The sequence below is a fragment of the Mus caroli genome, unplaced genomic scaffold (genome assembly GCF_978045245.1).
Source record: "Mus caroli unplaced genomic scaffold, Mus_caroli_1 scaffold_4, whole genome shotgun sequence".
NCBI lineage: Eukaryota > Metazoa > Chordata > Mammalia > Rodentia > Muridae > Mus > Mus caroli.
Window position 1 is genome coordinate 9,084,915 of NW_028227259.1, and position 20,464 is coordinate 9,105,378.

The following is a 20,464-nucleotide window of genomic DNA, read 5'->3' on the forward strand; positions in this document are numbered from 1 at the left end:
TAGTAACTTAGAAATTAGAATATCCCAATCATAAAAGTTTCTACAGTAAAAACTTAAAGTACTTACAAAGAACCTGAAGAGGACACCAGGCAATGGAAAGATTTATGCTCCTGAATTGACAATTAATTATTGTGAAAGTAAATGTACTATGAAAATAATCTATGCTTAATGCAGTCCTCAAGAACTGAGAGGAGGTGGGGTGTGGATCCTAAATTCATAGAGCAATGCAAAGGAACATGGGTGGCCAAAGCAATTCTAAGCAGAACAATATTGCTATAGGCATTGTGTTACCTAACCTCAAACTATACCACACAGCCATAGTGAAAAAGCCAGCGTGCTGCTTCTACACAGATAGACACGAGAACCCGAGGAGCAAATCTGCACAGCTGTAGACACCTCATTAAACCGTTTACAGTTTTAAATTTTATGTGGTTTAATTTGTTGTGTTATGTGTATAATTTATTTGCTTCTGTGCGTGTGTACACCATGTGTGTATACCATGTATGTGCCTGGTGCTCTCAGAGGTCAGGAGAAAGCATTAGCTTCCCTAGAGTTACCAATATCGTGAGCCACCACTATGATGGTGCTGGAAGATGGACCTGGGTCTTCTGCAAGAGCACCTACTCTTAACTTCAGAGTCATCTCACCAGCCCAGGACACTTAGGTTTTGACAGAGTTGTCAAAAACATGCATTAGAAAACAACCTTTCAACAACTGCTTCTATCTAGCAAAACTGGATGTTCACATTTAGAAGAAATTTAATCAGTATCTTTCACCCTGCTCAAAAGTCAGCTCAAAGTGTGTTGTGGGAAATATTAAAAAGGCGCTTGGGCCAGCAACTCTGCCCCAGCGGCCTGGCCTGCCATGCACTGGCGGGCAATTGCAGACCTATTTTTATCTCGTGGAGACTCTGACTCAGAGCTCCACAATCCACCCAGCTCACTAAGTTCCCATTGGCAGGTTGTTACCATGCCAACTCCATGCTTCAAAACCCCCGTGACCTTTGTAGTGTACCTCAGGCAAACCCACGCTTTACCCCGTACCTTTCTCTCTTGAACCTAGACAAGCTGCTGCGTGAAGGAAAATGCAACACAGACGTTGTTCAGAAACAACGATAACTCAATTCCTGAGTACAACTAAAATCCTAACTTACAAGCCTTATTAAATCCAAATCCTCCGGTGGTGAATCCTGATGGATCCGGGGACTGGGAGACACTAGTAGCTACAGCTTGTCCTCATGCTATCCCTGTCCAAACAGAAGGCCTAACTCTCTCTCTTCCCCTGTCCAACATGGAAGTCCCGCCTACTTGCCCAGTGATTGGCTCCTTTATTCATGAGGTGATTGGTTCACAAGAAGTCACCTGAGTATGAGTCACTCCTTGTCCGCCACCCCTCCCAGGAGAGCAGAATTAACATCAACGTACAAACAGCACCAGACCCATCCACAACAAAAGTGGATCAAAGATCTTAACTTAAAACATGAAAAACTGAAACTACCAGGGAAAATACAGAAAATAGGTATAGGCAAGATTTTTTTTTTTAATACTAGAACCCAAGAAGATCAGGCAATCGCTCTGAGATTTGACAAATAGAACATTGAGTCACAGGACAGCCAGGACTACACAGAGAAACCCTGTCTCAAACCCCCGCACCCCCCGCAACCCGGACCCCCAAAAAAGGAGCATCTGCACAGGAGGAGCTGAGTGGAGAGAGTGCTGTAGAATAGAAGCCGTTGCTAGATATACTTTAGGTAGCTGGTTACTATCTGGGATACATAAAGTACTGCAAAAGTCTATCCTATCCTCTCTCCAAAAAGACAAACCGAGACTAGCGGTCTGTCATCCAGTGGACCAAAGATGAATAGAAAGTTCTCAAAGGAGAAGTAAAAATAGCAATCCATAAATAGTTCTAAAAGTATCTCATTTTCATAGCCATTATGGATGCTTTAAAAATTGTACTTATTGCCAGTCAACCCTGGGTATCAAGAAAAGAAATGACAGCGAGTGCTAATAAGAATATGAGGAAAGATGAAACTCCCTTCTGGTGAGAGTCTAAACTAAGGCAGCCATTATGAAAAGCAGTGTGGAAGTTCACCAACAAACCAAAACCAGAATTACAGTGTTAGCTATTCTGCTAGTCAGCATACACTGAAAGGACTCTGTATCCTGCGGAGACACTGTTACTGCTCTGTTCATCATGTCAAGGACATCAACAGATGAGTGAATAATGACAGTGTGGTCCATATATGTGTGTGTGTGTACACTATGGAATTTTATTCAGAAGTGAAGAAAAGAGAAATTTGCAGGAAATTGGGTAGAACTGGAAATGTATTAAGTAACAAAAACCAGGCTCAAAAAGACATGCTGCGTGTCTTATTTTTTTATCTCTCTTTTAATTTATTTTATCTATTATCTGTGTTTCCAGTTGCATTTATCCTTTTATGGGAATCCTAGGGTCTAATTTGTATATTTGTACATTTATGTAGGAGTGACTCTGGGTAGAAAGTGCCGCATGAGAGGGGAAAACAAACCTTAATGGAGGGGGTGAGATAGACACTGTGACACGTGGACGCGCAGAGGCACGTTGCTGGAGGAAGGGAACAAGCAAAGCGTAGGACAGACAGCAGAGAGGGGCATCACCAAAAGCAAGTGTATGTGAAATGCTGAAAGAAAACGCAGTACTGTGCTTACTAATTGTCAGAAATGTGGTCGAGTTAAAAGATGTTGCATGTAGGAATATGAGCATGGGCATTCTTGTATGGAAGGAGATGAAAAGATTTTCTGAAAACTTTTAATAGTGCCTTTACTTACATTATATAATATCAGATGTAAGTCGCAAGTCTGCAGTTTAGTCTGGCTGCAGGTTAGCACTCAAGCATTAGCTGTCTGATTCTATGAACAAAACCTGTCATAGCTTTCACACATTCATTTTTAGGTACATATTACCTACTGAGGTATAGGCAAAAAATGTCAGTAGAGCTTACACCTCTTGACCAGTTTCACAATATCTAAAATCTAGGTCTCCTACAGTTGATCTATACATAATATGTGAGAAATGCACACACAGTCAACTATTCATTTCTTGTTGTCTCATAACTATTACTACATCAGTGATGGATCTTGTAATTGATGACCATTTTAGCTTGATAAAATATTTATAATACTTTTCTCAGGTCTTTCAGCTTCTTCCATTATGGTCTGTTATATTTGTGTGTTGTTCATATTTCTTATTTCTGTAAGATGTTTCAGATTCTTTTCTGAACAAAATGTTACAGAATAGTATTTGATAAATTACTTTAATTACTTTTTAAAAGAAAATGTATATTGGAGAGTATAATCACTAGCTTTAAGACATTTTTGCTGAAAATTAGGTAGTCCTAATCAGCTTCTTGGTGGCATTTGAAGATACTTTTTTTATTTGTATAATTTTAAAGATTGTCAGTTTAAAGCTTAAATATCAGTCAGATGTTACTTACAGTTTTCTTTGTCTATTCCCAATTAGGATACCCAAAGAAAGATAACAAACGTCTCTGATGAAGTATCCAGTGAGGAGGGTCCCGAAACAGGATACCCATTGCGTGGTCATGTGGACAGAACTTCTGAAAGCGGTCTTCGAAATAGAAAGCCACACCATTATAAAAAGCATTATGCAAATGAGGTATACAATTTGACGTTACTTAAATGCACATATACCTGTGTTATATTACTTTCAATAATTGAGTGTTATTATTGAAATATTTCCCACCATTATCAATATATTATTGTTTTACATTATTATTATTATTATTTGAGAAATAATCTCACTATGTTCTGTTAACTATCCTGGAGAATTGTAATGGAGACCAGGCCAGCTCTAATCGAGATTCACCTGTTCTCTGCCTTCTGGTAACATTGATCCATTGTTTAATAGCCATTCATGCAGCTTCATTTTTGCAGTATCTATGAAGAGTGGTTCCCTTGGGTGTTCTTTACTGTTAGACCAGTTTCCTTGTTGACTGGTTTAGGAGTGGTGCCTCTTTTACATGTGGAGGTCAGAGAACAGCTTGTGGTAGTTTATCTTTCCCAGGTGAGCTCCAGGGATCTAGCTCAGGTTGTCAAGATATTGTCAGGCTTGCTGCAGAGTGACCTTACCAGCTGAGACAGTCTGCCAGAGCCCGTGTCTGTCGGTCTTTTCACAGTCCATTATATTGAAGTTACTTTCCAGGTAATTTCTCTCATGATGCTACTGCCACTTCGTAATTTATCCATATTATAACATTTAGTAATTTTCTTCTTTGATTCCAGTTTTTCTTTTTTATAAATATATTTCTTTGCTTATTGTTTTTTCCAGACCTTTTCCCAATTTACTGACACCGCTAGACTTAAAACAATTTAGACAGAAAAACAGTATCATTCTGTTTAGTGTTTACTTCCCAAAGATGTGCCTGTGTCACCTCTTGTCAGCTCATATTACCCTTAGTCATTTCAAAATATACAAATTTTCTTTTTCTGGGTGATTCTGAGTTGTATTTATGAAAAAAAATCAAGTATTATCCTAGGGTAGACTATGAGTCTCTTCAGGCTGCTAGGACAGTTACTTTCACATGGTTCTCTCAGTGTTTCCTTGGGCTTTGCTTGTCTTTCCCTCACAGACTGCATTAGACACTCTAAGACAGTACAGCAGCTTACTGCTTTGTCACCCACATCCTGCCTTTAAACCAAATAACCAAGTCTAGGACATCAGAATCTTACTCTATGCCGTTACAAGTTTATTGGCACTGGAAACAAGATGGAGGGCCATTTGGCGTGTCTCCTACCTAGTTATCTGACTTTGGAGGGGTTCGTTACACGCCTTTAATTTGCAGAGCAAATTTTAATTACTGGAATGCTTGAAGAGCAGGATATTCTTCTTGTAAACTTAGATTTTAGATAAGTATTGCTTAGGAAACATTTGCTCTGGAACTGGAGAGATGGCTCCGCTTGCAGAGAACCTGGATTCAGTTCACGGCCCTCACGTGGTGGCTCCCAGCCAGCCTGACTCGTTCAGGGATCTGACAACTTTGAACTTGTTGGGCAGTGTACAGTGTGCACACATATACACGCAGGGAAAACGTTCATACACATAAAATACAAATAAACCTTTTTAAAAAGAAACATTTTAACGTACTTAACATTGATAGCAAACATTACATATACATTGAAAGTAAAGGCTTTAAAATAAATGATGTTTAAGCAGTTGCATTCATCACCCTCAGATTTACCTTAGAAACAGCCAACTTTAAAGGCGGTGTGAGAACAGAACCTTTAGAGCAGAAGATGTGGATCTGTAGGTTGTGACCCGTTTGGGGGTTCATATTAGATCTCCTGCATATCAGGTATTTATATTACAGTTTGTAACAGTAGCAAGATTATGGTTATGCAGTAGCATCACGATAACTCTGTGGTTGGGTCACTGCAGCATGAGGAAGTGTATGGACTCAAGGGCTGCAGTGTGAGGAAGGCTGAGGACCACTGCTCTGGAAGCGGCAGCTGAGGCAGATGTGTAGAAGTGTTTGCACGTTTATTTATAGTTACCGGGCTCTTCAAATACCAACTCTCCGAATTACTTTGGTGTTTTGTGTTGTTTTTCTTAAGAGTAAGCCTTCCTCCCCTCAGACAATCATTTGGGTAGACTTAAACACAGAACGATTCATGTATTTATTACCACTGGGCAGTGCTGGCGCACGCCTTTAATCCCAGCACTCGGGAGGCCGAGGCAGGCGGATTTCTGAGTTCGAGGCCAGCCTGGTCTACAGAGTGAGTTCCAGGACAGCGAGGGCTACACAAAAAAACAAAAACAAAAAAGTATTTTTTATTACCTTGTGCAGTTAACTACATTAGTAGAAAATTCACACAAAATAAAAAACCAACCAACACTTTTCTTAAACTACCGGATTGTCGATCCTGTTTACTGTAGGAAATACACAAAATGACAATAAATCTATCAGAGCTATGATGGTCTTTTCAGGTGACCCAGAAGTCAAAAGAAAATATTTTGAATTTACTTATCTGTTATAAAATAGTTTCAATGATTAAAAAGAGTAGTTTCAGTGTTGGAGAAATAAGTGTTTCAGTACCTGAGGGAGTGTGGGGACCCTGTCACTCCATGTGCAGGTCTCTACCTGAGGGAGTGTGGGGACCCTGTCACTCAATGTGCAGGTCTCTACCTGAGGGAGTATGGAGACCCTGTCACTCCTTTTGCAGGTCTCTACCTGAGGGAGTGTGGGGACCCTGTCACTCCATGTGCAGGTCTCTACCTGAGGGAGTGTGGGGACCCTGTCACTCCATGTGCAGGTCTCTACCTGAGGGAGTGTGGGGACCCTGTCACTCCATGTACAGGTCTCTACCTGAGGGAGTGTGGGGACCCTGTCACTCCATGTACAGGTCTCTACCTGAGGGAGTGTGGGGACCCTGTCACTCCATGTACAGGTCTCTACCTGAGGGAGTGTGGGGACCCTGTCACTCCTCTTGCAGGTCTCTACCTGAGGGAGTGTGGGGACCCTGTCACTCCATGTGCAGGTCTCTACCTGAGGGAGTGTGGGGACCCTGTCACTCCATGTACAGGTCTCTACCTGAGGGAGTGTGGGGACCCTGTCACTCCTCTTGCAGGTCTCTATCTGAGGGAGTGTGGGGACCCTGTCACTCCATTTGCAGGTCTCTACCTGAGGGAGTGTGGGGACCCTGTCACTCCATGTGCAGGTCTCTACCTGAGGGAGTGTGGGGACCCTGCCACTCGGTGTTCAGGTCTCTACCTGAGGGAGTGTGGGGTCCCTGCCACTCCTCGTGCAGGCCTTTCCTCCCTGGCCTCTGCTCTTGGCCACTGTGCACTGTGGGTGCTGGCTCCTGTTTAAGAAGAGATGGGCGGAGTTACTTGATGAGCTAGAAGGCAGAATGTATCCTAGAGAGTGGACTCTTTACGTCTTGTTTGCTCTATTCTATCTATTCAATTCTTTTTTTTTTCTTTCAGATTTTGTCTGTTTACTAGAGTAGATTAGGTTCTCATCAAATGAAGAAAGCGTGTGGTAGAGATCTGAATACAGAACCTGTAGGTTTGGAGTCAGACTATTTAAATGACTTTCTCTCCCCCCACCCCCCCACTTTTTGAGGCCCAGTTTATGCATCTGTATTTTTTTTTTTAAAGATTTATTTATTATATGTAAGTACACTGTAGCTCTCTTCAGACACTCCAGAAGAGGGAGTCAGATCTCGTTATGGATGGTTGTGAGCCACCATGTGGTTGCTGGGATTTGAACTCTGGACCTTCGGAAGAGCAGTCGGGTGCTCTTACCCACTGAGCCATCTCACCAGCCCATGCATCTGTATTTTAGGGGAGCAGAACTGTTCTCAATAGCCAGGGTTAGATTGAACTGGTTTGCTTGCTTGTTTGTTTGTTTTTTAATTAAGATATTTCTTATTTTTAGACTAAACAGTTGTTAAATAAATTTGGTTTTAAATGTAAAGACTGTAGGTAATTATTTTGGAGTTTATATCTGTATTGTAATAATGGTAAAATATTTTTGGCAGAACACAGTTAGAATCATAAATGCTTCCTTATTTATAAACCCACTTATTAGTTTTAATTAAAAAATAATACCTCGGGCTGGTGAGATGGCTCAGTGGGTAAGAGCACCCGACTGCTCTTCCGAAGGTCTGAAGTTCAAATCCCAGCAACCACATGGTGGCTCACAACCATCTGTAATGGGATCTTACTCCCTCTTCTGGAGTGTCTGAAGACAGCTACAGTGTACTTACATATAATAAATAAATACATCTTTAAAAACAAAACAAAACAAAAAAACTTATTTATTAAAAAAAAATACCTCTTAGTTTGTCACTTTATTTCAATATATGACTAGAACATCTATACCAAAACTTAATATTTGATAATAAACTATCTTTATTAAATATTTGACCTGGGTTGGAGGGCTGGCTCAGCAGTTAGAACACTGGCTATTCTAGAGAGCCCAAGTTTGATTTCTAATTGCCATATGGTGACTCGCAACCATCCATAACTCTAGCTTGGGGTGGGGGGTTGATCTGCATGCATTGGACGTGCACGTAGTGCACAGACATGCATGCAGGCAAAACACTCATATGATTGGAACAGAGAACTGTAAGGAAGCAACAACATTATCAATTACTGAAAACACTTTCTGTGCCCTGTTACTTAGTGAAACTTTCATAATAGCTGGGCTAGGTAGTGCATGCCTTTAATCTCAGCACTCGGGAGGGAGAGGCAGGCACATCTCTCTAATGAGTTCAAGACCATCCTGGTCTACAAAGTCAGCTCTAGGCCAGCCAGGGCAATTATCTCAAAAACTCAAATACAAAAAAAAAAAAAAGGAAAGAAAAAACAAAAGAAAAAGAAAAAAGAAAGAAACTCTTCAAATGAACACTGCTCGGGCTTTTAGTACTTTCAGTGAAATTTATTTATCTGAAATTTTTCGGGAATTTTTTTATCTGAAATTGTTTGGAAACAGACAGACTGGTTTTGCCCTGACTTTCTGTATTTTACATGTGTAATTTTTAAAAATGTGTGTTTATTCTGACAATTTCATATACATATATATTATATCTTTATCATATCCACTCCCCCTGTTTTCTTTCTCCTGCCTAGACTCTCTTGTCATGTCCCCTTTTCTACCTTCATGTTCTTTAAAAAAGCAAAACAAAAAACAACAAATAAACACAAAGAGCCTTAGACTGTGTAATTATCATTGTCCATCCCCATCTGGGTCATGCACTAGAGCATGGCTCATGTGGGACCACGGCGTGGGAAGCTGGCTTCCCCTCTCCTCGCAGTCCTAACTGGTCTGGGGCCTTGCTTCTCCCTGACCTGTGCTGCAGTGGGGACTTAGCATCCACTGTGAAGGTGAACCAGAGCTGCCTTTGAGCTCATGAGTGCAACAGCCAGGCCATGCTAGGTGACAGTCGAGAGTTGCAGCCCTCTCCTGAGCTCTCCAGCCCTCACAGGCTTTCTGCCTCCTCATCTATGACATTCCCGAGCCTGGAGGTTGGGGGTGACGTAGATGATCCATTTAGGAGTGAGCATTCAGCAGTACGTATTCTCAGCATTGGACTAATGTGGGTCTCTGTATTCACTGCTGTCTATTATAAAACTCTTCCTTGGCCGGGGTTCAGAGCTACACTAATCCATGAGTATAAACATAAATACTTAGAAAGCCATTTAACAATATAAACATTTAGCAAAACAACAGTAGTAGATTTTCCCCAGGGGCCTGTAACCTCCCAAACCATCGGCTTTTGACCAGTTTTACAGTAGCAAGCATGACTCCCTCTTTGTGGAAGCTCAGAGCAGTTGCTTACTCCCGGAACAGCTATGCCACTATTGGACCATTGTGCATTGTGACCTGTAGGGTTCAGCACTTGGGTAAGATCTTCATGTCTTTTCTCCTGTAGCAGACTACATACTACTTTATGGTGCTGTGAAACACAGCCAGCGGGTAGTTTCTGCTGTGTTAAGTTCATTTGCCTGTTCATTTCTTTAAAAACAAATTGCCTCTTATTCATCTTCCCTTCCACAAGTGGGTGTCAGTATATTAATATCCATTAATAGTAAAAGTCATAAATAGTGCATTTCATTCAAAGTATTTTATTATTTGTAGTAAGGATAATAAACAAACAAAAAAGTAGTGTTTGTTCCTGTCTTTTGAGATCCAGGTATGTGAGACTATTGTATGAACAGCTAAGAAAGAATTATTGATCTAGAAAGTAAATGAAAAAAGTGTTGTCCTATGACCATAACTCACTTCAGTGATGATGTCATTTGTCTAGGTAGAAGGCATTAAAGTATATAAACTGTAATAGTCAATTATCCGTATCTCTCTAAAGAAATGCAGGATCAATGCTATGGTGTAAGGAAGTAGTCAAGGGCAGAGTAGCAAAGACAGTTGTGATTGAAGCCAGGGAGCAGGCCAGCTTCTTTAGAGAAAAGGCTGTGCACACAAGGCATGCTGGTTAATGCAATTTGAACTTGATCAAGGAACTTTAGGAAGCCATGGTGGAGGATTGTGCTTAGAGGATTGTGGGTTGTGGCAGTTTTATTTTGGGAAAGTTAGTCTATAAAGAAGGAGAGGGCTTTTAGGTGTGGACCATTCTACATTTTACAAAGGTATGAACAACAGTGTCTCACTTTTAATGTTTATTTTATGGGTATGGGTATCTTTCCCTGAGTATATGAACGTTTAACCACTTGTGTGCCTGTGGAGGCCAGAAAGGGGCATCAGGTGCTTTGGGACCAGAACTATAGGTCCCAAACTATATGACACTCTATGAGGGTGCTGAAAATTGAACCCAAGCCCTCTGGAAGGGCATTTAACGGTTGAGCCATCTTTACAAGCCGTAATTTTTTTTTAATAGTCAAATGAAAAAAAATTTAATAGTCCTTAGAGGCAGAGGATAACAGATAACAGATCTAAAATTTGACCGTTATGAGGATCACCTTTGTCTTTATTCAATAAACTATGTTTTACATTAAACCAATTTTACTCATGTTTATTTTATAAACCAAAAATAAGGATAAAATCAGTCAAAAGAAAATGCTTGTTTCTGGACATGGTAATACTAGCACTTGGGAGGCTGAGACAAGAGGGGCATAGGAGTTCAAGTCCAGCTTGGGCTATCTGAGGCCCTGCTTCACTTAGAGAAAGAGAAAGGGGGTGGGCAGGAAGAAGAGAAAAAGAAAAGAGCACTCAAAAAAATGACTTGGGTGACATGTTGGATATATAACAAATCTGAAGATGACGCAGGTTTCTGGAGCCACCAGATGCTAGGTCTTGAGAGGACAGAGGTGTAAAACACTGTAACCAACTATGAAAAGTGTCTTTTTTAGGTTTTTTTTTTTTAACCTGTGCAATATAGTTTTCTACTTGTGTGCCATAGATTATCTTGAAAGCACAAGATAAGGATTGTCTTCTTGGTTTTCATTTCCATGTTTAACCTCCGAGAAGGGCAGTAATATGATGAAATCTATTTTTGCAAATATATGTATATGCAAAATAGCTCCATTGAGTAAGTCAGGCTTGCTGGCACACATCTCTAATCCTGGTACTCATGAAGTGTAGGCAGGTAGATTGTATTTCTGAAGCTAACCTGGGCTGTATTGCACACCCAAAGCCAGCTGGAACTCCATGGGTAAGCATTTGCATTACTTCATGGTAGAGCACTGGAGGCCCTTGGATTAAGCAGGAAAAGATCTATACCATATGAACTCTCTGTCTACTTGAATTCTGAGCTCTCGATAAATTTTAAGAGAAAATAGACATACCTTTTACATGCAGAGTAACATCCGACCTGAAATATAAGACCAGAGGGCATCGTTTTGTTAGTCCTAAAGATCAGTCTGTACTCTATTGTTCTGCTGTCTCCTCTACTGTCCTGTGACAAGATGTTGTTGTAACAATATACGGTTCTGATAAAATCCTTTGAGTTGGGAAGAATACATAAATTGTATTAATGTCAAAGAATATCTTGATTTCAGGATGCCCCTAAATCGGGTACTAGTTGCAGCTCTCGCTGTTCAAGTTCCAGACAGGATTCTGAGAGTACAAGGCCAGAATCTGAAACTGAAGATGTCTTATGGGAAGACTTGTTACATTGTGCAGAATGCCGTTCATCTTGTACCAGTGAGACAGATGTGGGAAATCCTCAGATAAATCCATGTGTGAAAAAAGAATATAGAGACGACCCTTTTCATCAGGTCAGTTTACAGTGCTGGATGGTTGGAACTGTCAGAGCATCTCCTTTGAATGTATGTACAGATCTTACAAGAGGTGACAAAAGCGTTTACGTTTAATTGAATGAATACTTATAAGGGCTTTCTTTTCATTTTCATTTGGTGGCCTGTGTCTAGCTGCATTAGAGTATGTGAGTCTCAGTGTTTGTATTGTGGTTGTATCTCCCACCTTCACACACATGTTCCTGAGTCAGTAGATGGAGCTCTGTGGATCAGATCTGTGGTTTGGATGCACTAGTCTTTCTGTCTTATTCAGATTCATGTATACCTTGTCCTGCCTATTGGATTATGATTCAAAATTCAATGTCCCCAGAGTATCAAATTTGTATTACTTAGAACCCATAGTCACATTATCCAGTAGGGATGTAGTGAGTGTATGTAAGTTCCCATTATGTATGTATTTTGTATGTATGTATGTATGTATGTAATTTCCCATTAGCCTCATTAAAAACAGCTTTAAAAGGTGGAATTCCAATATCTTTATTTAACCAAATATGTTCAACATATTATTCCTTTACTATATAATTAATGTGAGAGTAGAAATGGTATAGATGCATAAGCTTGCAAACTTTAGTCTTAACCCTATGTACACCTCATTTTAGCCTAATCACATTCCAGGTGTTAAAACCACATTTGCGTCAGATACTGTATTGAATCCTTTAATGTCCATCAGTACCCTACCTTTAACAGAACCCCCATCTTTGTAAATCTTTCTCACTGTACTCAGAGTCTTGGTATTTAAAATAAGAAAAGAAGCAGGATATGGTGATGAGGCTGACCAGCCTACTGGGCAAGCTCAGAGCAAGTAAGAGACCCATTTTCTTAAATAAAGTAAGGTAGATTGCACCTGAGGTTGACCTCTGACCTCTGCATAGGTAAGTGTATGTGCACTCCCTCTTATCGCAGGCCCACCCCTACACACATACGTAAGTTCTTACCCTTTTCACTTACTTTCTTTTAGCTAACTTCTTATCAAATGTTATCAAGAAAAACAAACATCCTTACAAACTAGAGATAGAAGATAATTTCCTTAATCTGAATTAAGAGCAGTTACTTAAGAACCTTAGCTGTGACATAAGACTATAGTCTGTATGGCCTACCCAGTACTCATTTTGTGTAGTTAGGATGGTTAGGATGTCAGCATGGTCACTTTCTTGGTACCCTGCCCCCGCCCCCCAATCCTTCCATTGTAGATAGCAAGATCTGAACCTAATTCTAGGAAATACTTTTATTAAAAGCAGGCACCAGGTGAAGGTGTTCATTATTCTGTTTTTTAACAATTATGGCAGCCTTTTTTGTTCATTTTTCTGCCAGTTTGGGTTGGATTTGAACTAGTTAAAGTTTACATTAAGGAATGAAATGTTAAAGATAGCAAAAGTTTGTTGAGTGTTTGGCACACATGCCTTTAATCCCCAAACTTGAAAGACAGAGGCAGATGGGTATCCAAGTGAGAGCCTGTCTTTAAAACAAAATAAAAGTTTAAATAACAGTAGATAAACTTTCCCTACAGATAGAAACTCTTAGTTTAAAGTGAGAGTAGGATAGTTTTGTGTGGATGCATTAACCGACCAATGGAAACAGACCAAGAAAAATCCAGGCACAGATTTGTGCTCTTATGGATCCCTAATGCATGACATAATAGCATTAGTACTCAATAGAAAAGAAGATAAGGCCGTCAGATGCTGGGTTATATGATCATGCACACATTAACATTTATTGCACATAATTTTTAAGTGTAAAGGGGAAAAGTCTAAAACATTTACAAGGAATACAGAATAGTCATCTTTGTTATTTCAGTTAATAGACAAATGGCGCTGGCTGTGATGATCTGTGACTTTAACACTAGCCCTTACTCAGGTGGCAGAGGCACGTGCCTCTGACTGGTTGGATACCACTCTGATCTACAAAGACAGGTTACCTGATGAGATACTGTCTCAAAAAAGGGAGGGAGAAGGAGAGAGAAGAAAGAAGGAAGAAAAGAGGGAAGGAAAGAGAAGAGGGGTGGGAGAGGACTCAATAGAACAATAAACAAAAGGATCTGAAGAAGTAGCTTATGGTTACAGTGGAGATAAGGAATATGTTAATATGGCCAGCTTTGTTAGTGCTCAGGCAAATACAGTTCAGAGCAACGAGACACCACTGATGAGAGTTAGATTCCAACACGTTGAAGAGTACAGGCATGGTGGTGCACCTTTAATCCCAGAAGCAGGCGGGTCTCTGTTAGTTCTATGCCAGCCTGGTCTACATAATGAGTCTCAGGACATCCAGAGCTATATAATAGAGAGACCCTGTTTTGAATAAACAAATAAATAATTTTTAGAAATTCTCAGTATTGACATGATTTTGAAAAAGGAAATCATTAAGCGGTGTGTTGATATAGATTTGTACAATTGTTTTGGAGTAGCTTGCTATGATCTGATTAAGTGTGAAGGTGCACATAAGCTAATCCCCTCTCATCCAACTTCAGTGACATTTAAATGATGAGCACAGGAAAAGGAAATGTATATCACACTGTATGTGATGGTAAAAATTAAACCAGGACATGGGAGTGGCAAAAGGCTTTAATCCCAGCACTTGGGAGACATAGTCAAGTGGATCTCTGTAAGTTCAAGGACAGCCTAGTCTACATAGTGAGTTCCAGAGTACATAGAGAAACTCTATCTCAAAAAACCAAAAAGGAAAGGAGAGTAAAAAGCAAGTGAAGATAGCATAGCTGTGATGACTATTCTTCATTATAAACTTAGCAGGGTTTAGAATCACCTAGGAAACACACCTTTGGGTATTTGGTGCCCCTTAATCAGAGGAGTGAATGACTTCATAAACAGGACAGACAAAGCCAGCCCAGCATTGACATTTCCCCTGTTCTACCTCCCTATTAGTGCCACACACCAGGACATTTCTGGAGTCATGCCTTCCTGGCATGGCAGACTGTTCGACTGCTAGACTGTGAGGCAGCATCAGGAAGCCTTCCTATGCCTCTTCCTGATGGACCTTCTGCTGCAGGGCTGGGCAGCACAGACATAGTCAGAGCTTGTCATAAACAATCCATAAGAATCACAGTAAACTTAGCCGCATGGCAGCACAAGGCAGTTTGGAGAACATAAGTTTTCAATTATAAGTTGAAGTATAAATTTGTTTTATTTTTTGAGTGAAAGTAATTTGAAGAACTATGTAGTACTGTTTATATATTCATATATAAGCATATGTGGTTGTGTGTAATAACATGAAGGGAGAATAAGCATGGAATTTAGAGTTGTAGAACTTGTTGACTAACAAAAGTATACAAAATAATTTCCAACTTTACTTAAAATGTTTTACTACAGCAAGTTGAGAAGAAAGGTAAACTTGGTAAAGCCAGCTGCCTGAGTAGCTGAATGAAGTTTTTTACTTTAAAAATATGCCCACTGGTTTTGGCTTCAGATCCACTGGCAAATGCCAGGGGGAAGCAAGCTCCCTGCAAGGTGGGGAGAGTCTGAAGGAGTGGTGGCTGAGAAGCGCAGCGTGCCTGCTGGGGAAGATAAGGTAGTTCACAGGAGAGGTGGGAACCTGAGAGCTGTGCAGCCCAGGAAGGGGCATGTGAGGAAGCTAGGAGGGGGAGATGGAAAGAACTGTAAAAGAAGAACATCCACAGGTCCTGCCAGGGACAGCCACAAGCTCTGGGGTAGCAGGGAGGAGCTTATACATCAGGCAGGTTCTCTGAGACCCAGGTTTGCTCCGTCTACCAGTGAGGGAAAAGAACCAGAGGAAGGGGTTAGGGGAATGATGTTTCTGTGGGAATCCAGATGGCAGAAGTGATGAGTGGAAGAATGACTGTGTTTAAGGGAACAAGTGCTTCATATGAAGGTGTCAGAGACCTGGTCAGATGGGAGGTTGCTAACGCTGACTCATTTCAGAGGTGAAACGATTCAGGGTGTGGTCGCGGGAATACCTAAGGGCCCCTGGATCTGAAGCCAGGAAAACATTAGAGAGCAGTCCACTAGACTGATGTGGGTGAGGCCTGTGCACACTTACCCAACACTGAATTTTACAAACAGATTGTATTGTATTGTATTGTATTGTATTGTTGTCCCACTTACTCCTTGGTACATAGTATGTGTTCAGTAAATACTACCTGAAAAATACATAGCACTTAGGACTTTCCAAAGTTGTTTATGAAAATATTTAATAGTTTAGCCTATGCGTTTAATGCCATCCTTCTGTTTTTCTATTAGACTTTAAAAAAAAAACCTCTCAGCAGACTACTCTGCATATTAATTATTGGTTTTAGAATAAATGCTCTTTTTTTTTTACACAATTTCATATTTTCAAGTTTCCAGAAGGTTCATGTTTTTCAGTATTACTAGTTATCAGGCAGTAGAAATTGGTTTCCTTTAATGAAAAAACTACCAGATTGTTTTCTTGTCTGGCTGTAGATTTGCAAGACCATTTTCTGCAAGACAGTTAGATTGGCATATTCTTTTCAGAATATTACCAAATACATATTTTTGTTATGTTTGTAAGTAGTAGCAAATATTTCATAGAAAAGGATTTTTTCTGCTAACTATGGCTGGGTCTATAATGAAATAAAAAGCCATATTCAGGTGATATTATTTTCTAGTAGGTATAGCCAGATTTTAATGACTACATTCCCGATTCTTTGGAACCACCAAGTAAAGCAGCTGTCATAGTGAATGTATTTGGAATAAAGCATAACATCATTGCAATTTAAGGTTTTCCTTTTGAATGAAGATGAAAGCAAAACACTGGAGATCTGGGAAGAAGGAAGGTTCAGCTTGAAAATCTATATCTTCAGTGTGTGCAGCCTGCACAGGCCACACATGACCCATGGCTGACTGTGTGATGCTCAGCACATCTGTCACAGCTGTGCCGTCACAAACGTTTAGTAGCTCCTTGCTCTTGCCTTTCTGCTGAGCCCTTTAGGATAGGATTTCTCATGTCATGATGCTCTCTGTATCCTGTGTATGTTTAAACAAGAGTTTTTAAGTGTATGTTTGACAAAAACACAAATACATTGAGAGATAACATGGTTCTTTTGAATAACTAAATTGTCCAGTTCTCTTGGCATTTAGCTGTAAGAAAATGAAGTCAGATGTTTGAAAAAGTACATCTTGGAAGAAGTTCTTTGAGGACAGCAAAGAAGTTGACTTCGTATTTTGTCTCTAGATTGACCTCCACTGTACAAACATATTCTTTGTGTAATTGAGCAGACCTGTAATTTCTGTTACACAATGAGCCTGGAAGTCTATTATTACTTAGTTAAAGTCTGTTGCCTCCTAGACTTACTGTTCTGTGCTGGCTAGCTTTATTATCAACCTGACCGGATCTGAAGTCACCTAGGAGACAACCACACACGTGTAAAAAAATTACTTACATTAGCTAAGCCTCTGGGACACTCCTGTGTTTCAAGTTTTTATTCAATGTATACATTTTATGCCCCTTAGCCCCTCCCTTGCCTTTAAAGCACCAGGACTGACCTCAGGGCCTCGTGCATTGCATACTAGATGGGCACCCTCCCTCAAAGCCACTCCTCTAGGACATTTTGATTCTAGTAGATCGAAGAATTTCTTATTAAGTTTTCAGAGAAAGTTTGATATATATTTTGATACAAAATTATGTCTGTTATAAACTAGCATATATTGTTAAGTTATGAAATATCCCTTACTTCAAGTGATATTTTACAATATTTCAAAGCAGGTTAAGCCCCATAATTAATGAAATATATAAATACCATGAAAATATTTAGAAAAGATAAAATATCCCCCCTTTTTTATATTACTGACTTTTTAGACAACTTCAGTTGAAGTCTATTAGTTTGCCTTTATCCACCCCTTATGAAATATTATATTTCTTAACTTTATGGAAATATTTTGAAATAGTATATGTCAACAATCTATTGATTGTATTCCTTAGGTCACTGTGAGTGCCAAACATATCCTTTATATCAAATGTGGGAAATATATCAATCCTTGAGTTGTGAGTTAGAAATGTTGTAGTGTAAACTAAATAGTCCTATTCCAGCTCCACTGTAAGGTCTACATTTTTATAACTGCGTAATTTTTATGTTATCTGTCTAATTATAACTGATTTTAAATTGAGGTTTTTATATAGCTAAAATTGTATGTGTATAAATATAACTAATATACAGATAAATGTATTCCATTTATAAAGTATATATAGTTTTGTAAAACTTTGATTTGTGAAATGCGATAATGAGTTCAATTCTTTTTTTTTTTTTGTAGAGTCATTTGCCCTGGCTTCATAGTTCCCACCCAGGATTAGAAAAAATCAGTGCTATAGTGTGGGAAGGTAACGACTGTAAGAAAGCAGACATGTCTGTGCTTGAAATCAGTGGGATGATAATGAACAGGGTGAGTTCTCAGTTTTCACTCTCTGGGTAAAGGGTAAATACATTGGCTATTGATACATGAACTAAATGTTAATAACCGTGTACCTCCCTCTTTTTTTCCTCACTTAAAAATTGTTACTTTTCTTTTAACCCCATCTAAAAAGTGATTTGCCAACAGACCCTTCTATCATTTGAAGGGACAGTGGGGTGTGTGGTATGCATGTGTCACAACTTACTTGTGGAAGACAGATGGCAGCTTTGTGCATTCTGTTCTTTTTCTTCCACTTTTGAGTGCGTCCTGGGGATCACACTCAGTTCCCCAGGCTTACGTAGCTAGTGTTTCTATTGACTTGAAATAGATACCACAATGTCATTTTTCTCCTTGCTTTTTTCTTCAATGGGTAAGATTGTGAGTGTGTGTGTGTGTGTGTGTGTACATCATTTTGTTAAAACCACTGTGTGTGTGTGTGTATGTGTGAATGTATTAGCATCTAAAACTCAAGCAGGAAGCCTGTATTGTGCTTCCTTGCTGAGACATGAAGTACAGTGCGTACAGTGGTCACACTGCATGCTTGACGTTTGGTACAAACCTATGGATTTGGTATTTGTTTCAGTTTCCATTGAATTTTTTTCTTTTATTAACGTTTTTTTTTTCCTTATTTCTCTGGATCGCTAGACATAATCTGATTTGGAGTTTAAAATTTCTATGGTCCTTTATTTTAATAGGACTTTTGTCATTTTAACAGGACTTTGTGTAGGACAGGAATTAAAATAACTGCATCTAGAGATTGGAAGATTCCATATTACAGTCCTCTCTGTGGACAGTTAAAACCAGTCAGCCAAAGAGCTTGAGGACTTGAAACTAGAGGAACATTGTAGTTTTAATAACTGTGAGCTGTAAGATAATTTAGTCTGATTGACTGATTTAGTGTGTGAGTTTAAAAGTCAGCTCTATGATAATTCAACTTTACCAATCTAGCATATTTAAAACTTTATTTTTCCCATACTTAGTATCTTTTACTTTATTAAAGTCCCCTTATCTTTTCTCCTCCTACTTAATTTCTTCTCTCTTATTTATATTTATTAAATGATATTAGGGAGGCATTTATTTGCATGATGAGTTCAGAAGAAAAATACAAGCTAAAGACTTATTGAATATTTTTAGCTTTAAAATTACATTTTTGTTTAATACTTTTGGGTCCAGGATGCTTGTGTTGCAGTGTGCTGCTTAAAGTCGAAAACAGCGCTCCTCCTTCCTATGTGGTGCTGGGTCATGCTCAGGCTGCCAGGCTTTGGCAATGGGCATCTTGATCTGCTGAGCCATCGCCAGCTCCTGAATCTTTTCTCCTAAGAATTGGGTTTAACTTAGGATGTGATCTCAACAGTCTAATATTAATATTTGTAGATATTTCTAACTTTTAAAATAATATGCATAGATTTCTAAGTACCTAAGATCGTTTTTTCCTTTCATATCTAGTAATGAATTGGAGATCTTATAATTAATGTGTAATAGGCTTGCTTCATAATGTATTAAAAGAAATTAAATTATAAATCCTATTATAAAAAGTAAAGTTCCTTAGGAATTTGTTTTACTTTAAATTTAATTATGTACACTTTCTTTTGTCCTCCCGTCCCTGCTCTCTCAGGTGAACAACCATGTCCCAGGCATAGGATACCAGGTATTTGGAAATGCCATCTCTCTAATCCTGGGCTTGACCCCATTTGTTTTCCGACTGTCACAAGCAACAGACTTGGAGCAGCTCACAGCTCATTCTGCGTCAGAACTTTATGTGATTGCATTTGGCTCTAACGAAGATTTCATGGTTCTTTCTATGGTCCTGATAAGTTTTGTGGTTCGAGTCTCTCTTGTATGGATCTTCTTTTTTTTGCTGTGTGTAGCAGAAAGAACATATAAGCAAGTGAGTATGATATGAAGAATATTAGTTTTGTAGCACTCACAGTATTTTTTTAAGTATTTTAGTATTTCACTAAAGTGGTTACTTTGATGTAATTATTTTTGTTTATGTTTTATATTAAGTTATAACAATTCACATATTGCCGATTGTTTTTTATACAAAAATATTCATCTTAATCTTTTTTAGCGATTACTCTTTGCAAAACTCTTTGGACATTTGACATCTGCGAGGAGAGCTCGTAAATCTGAGGTTCCGCATTTCCGGTTGAAGAAAGTACAGAATATAAAGATGTGGCTGTCTCTGCGTTCCTATCTTAAGGTAGGGTGCCACTGATACATGGCCTCCTAACAGACTGCCTTTCCCGGTAGTTCCAATTTCTTGTCTGTATGTATGGGGTGCGTGTTAGAGTCAGCAGTTTCTCACTCAAAGG

General features: G+C 39.3%; 1 protein-coding gene across 1 annotated transcript in view; it reads left to right on the forward strand.

Moving 5' to 3' along the window:
* The window catches only part of Phtf2 (putative homeodomain transcription factor 2), a 112,719-nt gene that overhangs the window by 80,713 nt on the left and 11,542 nt on the right, over positions 1-20,464 (forward strand). Inside the window, exons 9-13 of the mRNA XM_021163161.2 lie at positions 3,502-3,657; positions 11,518-11,736; positions 18,012-18,140; positions 19,765-20,037; positions 20,221-20,352. Coding sequence (XP_021018820.1) covers positions 3,502-3,657; positions 11,518-11,736; positions 18,012-18,140; positions 19,765-20,037; positions 20,221-20,352 — 909 coding nt within the window. The remainder of the gene's footprint in view (positions 1-3,501; positions 3,658-11,517; positions 11,737-18,011; positions 18,141-19,764; positions 20,038-20,220; positions 20,353-20,464) is intronic.